Source organism: Penaeus chinensis, chromosome 28 (genome assembly GCF_019202785.1).
Source record: "Penaeus chinensis breed Huanghai No. 1 chromosome 28, ASM1920278v2, whole genome shotgun sequence".
Lineage (NCBI taxonomy): Eukaryota > Metazoa > Arthropoda > Malacostraca > Decapoda > Penaeidae > Penaeus > Penaeus chinensis.
The window spans coordinates 22,017,322-22,022,321 of record NC_061846.1 but is presented as its reverse complement, the minus strand read 5'-3'; the positions used below and the strand labels follow the sequence as shown (position 1 = coordinate 22,022,321).

Below are 5,000 nucleotides of genomic sequence, written 5' to 3'. Positions count from 1 at the left end.
AAGCGACCTTTACTTTCTGCGGGAGAGGGACAGGACGGCGCGGGGTGGCAGGTTGCACACGAATGGTAAACTGAGGCTTTCGCTTCACGCCTTTTAAATCACGCTGGGATTCCCCCCAGCGCTCCGGACGCACGCCCCTTTGAAACCGCTCCCTTACATCACCGCCGTCTCTGCTGTAGATGTCCCAGACACGAGTAAAGGCGTCGGAGGGAATGTGCGGGCTGCGAGAGAAACCTGTGTTTTGTTTTGTCGGTTTTGTTTGGTTTTGCCGGAAATGTGGGCGAAGGCTGAGGGCGGCCTCGGGTCCCTCTCCAGCTGCCGATAGACAGACAGGACATGCACACAGGCAGAGGCTTGAATCAGGTGTCTTGGTCGGATAGTCATGTTGAGGGTTAGGAAGGGCCGTGTTGCCAAGCACAGGCATGGGGTTGGAAGGGAAGTCTCATTGATTGGGAAGTTTTTATGATGAATAAAAAGGTCTGGTTATTTTAGGGTCTTTGTAGTAGGGTGGACGTCTGGTAATGGTGTTGCTTTTGTTGACACAGTGTTACAAGACGTGCATGATTATTCACAAGCACAATTGTGAATGACCTCCGTGGGTGCCCCTCCCCCCTCCCCCAGAGAGGCTTAAACTAGCCCAGGACATGAGCAAATTAAGTACACGTACACAGTAACATGAGCGTAAAAGCTGACTGAAATAATATCCTCTGCAGTCAGAGAAATAAAATCCCAGTTGTTTTGAGCAAGACGATAATACTCGAGAAATAATAAAAAGGAATTGTGAATGCCTTCTCATACTTTTTCTGTATGCTTTTACAGATCCTTTTTCAAGGTTGGTTATATTGGCCAACTACAGTTTATTAGAATTACATTGTTGTCTTTCTCCTAAATAAAACCAACTTGTCCATGGTCAGAAAAGTAGCATCATCAATCTATCAGCCAGTAAGGTCATTGCTAATTATTCAAGTGATTTTATTATTGACAGAAAGAATAGATTGTAGAGAAAGCTTTATTAGTCCCTCAGTGCCGGTATGAGAAATCTGTGTGTCATAGACTCTGGTGATTTCTGGCCTCCGTCCAGCCACTGGGAGCGGGAGTCTGCTACATGTAACGGAACTTCCCACTCGACGCACTCTAGTGCATTGCCACGCTTATAGCCATACCTGGCAGATAAAGGGGTTTGTTATGATGACTATGCACGTGACCTGGCAGTAACGGGTTAAGCAATGGGGGATTTTGATACCAGCTTCCCACCCTCTTACATATACTATAGTTCCATTAACTTCCTTTTATCAGCATCAAATTGTGGCATACTTTGTGGGATGGATGTGGTGGCAGACAATCTGAAATAGTGATGGTCAGGCAGTCACCATGACCTTCATTACTGTTACAAGACAGCATCATTTATTTTTCCCCACTCACTAAGGAAAAAACAATAATCATCCACTTTATAGCCAAGAGCCAAAACCAAAGCCACTGCACGGGAGCAGTAATACTTAGACATCTATGCCTAATGACAGGAATTTATCACTAACCATATAGTGTAAAGTAGTAAGTGGTCCTGCCCCTCACCCATTTTTACCTTGTAGACAAAGGGCAAAGACTTCGAAGCCAGGGCAGTTGCCGAACCAACTGCAGCCAATGAATGGATGGCTGATAGCATAGGGAGATCATCCACGCATGTGATTGAAAGTTTTATATATTCTGGAAATTCTGACAGGGTAAGCAATGTTTACTCAACCGTATTGGTAAGCTGTATTGATCTGGTTGGATATTCTCTACCCAGAAAGCTTTTGTTTTAGGTACATGATCTATCCTTCATACTTACCATTGTAGGAGGCTGCTCACCCTTACCAAGAGCCTAAGGAACTCTTGGTCACTCAATGGGGAGTTATGGATATGCATGTTATTTGTCCTTATCATGCATTTCTTCAGCTCTCCTTGATTTTGGTCTGACAAGTGAAATTTATGGAAAGATGAAATATATAATTGTTAGCATTATTTATAAAGAAATTAAGTGGTTTGATGATGGGGAATTTCATGAATTCTAAGTTATGTACACACACACACACACACACTTGAAAACACACACATACATTTAAAAACACACATACATTTAAAAACACACACATTTAAAAACACACATTCAAAAACACACACATTCAAAAACACACACATTCAAAAACACACACACATTCAAAAACACACACACATTCAAAAACACGCACACATTCAAAAACACGCACACATTCAAAAACACACACACATTCAAAAACACACACACATTCAAAAACACACACACATTCAAAAACACACACACATTCAAAAACACACACACATTCAAAAACACACACACATTCAAAAACACACACACATTCAAAAACACACACACATTCAAAAACACACACACATTCAAAAACACACACATTCAAAAACACACACACACATTTAAAAACACACACACATTCAAAATAGCACACACACATTTAAAAACACACACATTTAAAAACACACACACACATTTAAAAACACACACACACATTTAAACACACACACACACATTTAAACACACACACACACACACATTTAAAAACACACACACACACACACACACACACACACACACACACACACACACACACACACACACACACACACACACACACACACACACACACACTTGAAAACACACACACACACACTTGAAAACACACACACACACTTGAAAACACACACACACACTTGAAAACACACACACACACTTGAAAACACACACACACACACTTGAAAACACACACACACACACACACACACACACACACACACACACACACACACACACACACACACACACACACACACACACACACACACACACACACACACACACACACACACACACTTGAACACACACTTGAACACACACTTGAACACACACTTGAACACACACACACACACTTGAACACACACACACACACTTGAACACACACACACACACACACACACACACACACACACACACACACACACACACACACACACACACACACACACACACACACACACACACACACACACACACATACTTGAACACACACACACACACACACACACACACACACACACACACACACACACACACACACACACACACACATACTTGAACACACACACACACACATACACATACACATACACATACACATACACATACACATACACATACATACATACATACATACTTGAACACACACACACTCATTTACTCATTCACTTAATTACTCACTCACTCACTCACTCACTCACTCACTCACTCACTCACTCACTCACTCACTCACTCACACACACTTGAACACACACACACATGCATACATACATATATGTGTGCATACAAATACACATACTTGAGTATAAATACATATAAGTGAAGAGAGTGGGGATAAGCATAAATATGTACGAGTGAAGAGAGTGCAGGGGATAAGCACAAGGTGAATATTGTGTATTCTCATTTCAGAAGAGAAAATGAAAATATAGTATAAACATTGTAATGGTCATAGGACTGGGTCTTGATGTGGTGTCTTGAGCTTGTGAACCAAGCCTAAAATTCTGTAACCCTGGCAAACAGACCCCAAACTGCAACAGGGTAATTGGCTTCTCGTTCAGGGGATTGGGAAGGCTCAGAAGTTTTTGACAGGAGGAGGAGGAGGAGGAAGCTGGTAATATTAGACACTTCGGTGCAGTTGTTGATTGTTAAGAGACTTTGTATTCAATTATACCTATTGATGAGTAGTTCTAAGCAATGTTATTTGTAAAAAGAAAATTGTTAATGTTATTTAAAATGAGGGTGGGGAAAGGGGGGGAAATATATAATATAGTTCAGTTAAAATTTCACTATTTTACTTTACTTGATGAGTTTCTAATGAGTATATCCCTTTCAGGTAATACAGATCTGCTGGACATACCGATTGACGCCAAAACGGAATGTTGCCGGGTAGGCTCCAAATCATATTTATTTTACTCCCCACATGAAGACCTTCTCGTAACCTTTACCTCGGAGTCCGGTGAGTCTTTGGATTAGGTGATTTAATTTGAAGTGGAAATAGCAAGTGAATTAGTAGTACATTGTTGTCAATTTTAGTTTATATTCAAACTTTGATGAACAATTTGATTTGATTGATAGCATAGGTAAACAGTGGATGATGACTTAGAAGTGCATAATTTTTCACTGGTGTGATGGGAAATATTTTTGCAGATTCTAGAAGATTTCACAGAATAATTTATAAGATGCGGCAGGGGAAGGAAGCATCTGTGTTTAATGAGAGAACAGATGACTCCAGCGCGACCCAGTACTTTCAGGTGAGCTTGCTCAGCTTAGATGTATTCTTAATATTTGTTCATTTCTAGTAGATTAATCTTCAGTTTAGGGGAATCTTTAAGGAGAGATTGGTCTAGAAGTGGGGTGTCAAACTCAGAACATTGTGGGCCAATTTTCCCTTTAGCTACCATCTTGAGGGCCAACAGAGGTTCATACCTTGCTTCCCAGGATTACATTACTAAAACTGTGGACCATGGGAATGACACCCCTGGGGTATTTCACTCATTACAAAAAAAGAAAAAGAAAAAAAAAACTAAGAGCAAGTGGTAATAAATGATGAAAGACTGTGCTAATTAATGTAAAATGCCAAGAGAAATACCAAATATACCCCCATGCAGCACATAGGAGTGTAGCTGACACCCAAGGTCTATAAATTAAGATGTGTATGTTGTGTATGAAGATGGGTTGATGCTAAATCTTTATATAATTATTTTTTTTTATTTTTTTCAGTTCTACAGTTACCTGTCACAGCAGCAGAACATGATGCAGGTAAAGTGTTCTCATATTCTTTATTTTAAAGTGTTGCTTTGTAGTTTCATTCAGCATTCTGATTTCATGAAAACATGTATTCAATGTGTAATCTCTTCTGGAGGGCATCCATAAAATGCAAATTGTTTTTGTTATT

The 5,000-nt window shown here is 40.3% G+C and overlaps 1 protein-coding gene across 3 annotated transcripts in view; it reads left to right on the top strand.

Annotated features, from left to right (window-relative positions):
* The window catches only part of LOC125039823 (histone-arginine methyltransferase CARMER-like), a 27,023-nt gene that overhangs the window by 148 nt on the left and 21,875 nt on the right, over positions 1-5,000 (top strand). For all 3 annotated transcript variants that reach the window (XM_047634128.1, XM_047634127.1, XM_047634129.1), the window contains exons 2-4: positions 3,939-4,061; positions 4,253-4,356; positions 4,826-4,864. In XM_047634128.1, coding sequence (XP_047490084.1) covers positions 3,939-4,061; positions 4,253-4,356; positions 4,826-4,864 — 266 coding nt within the window. The remainder of the gene's footprint in view (positions 1-3,938; positions 4,062-4,252; positions 4,357-4,825; positions 4,865-5,000) is intronic.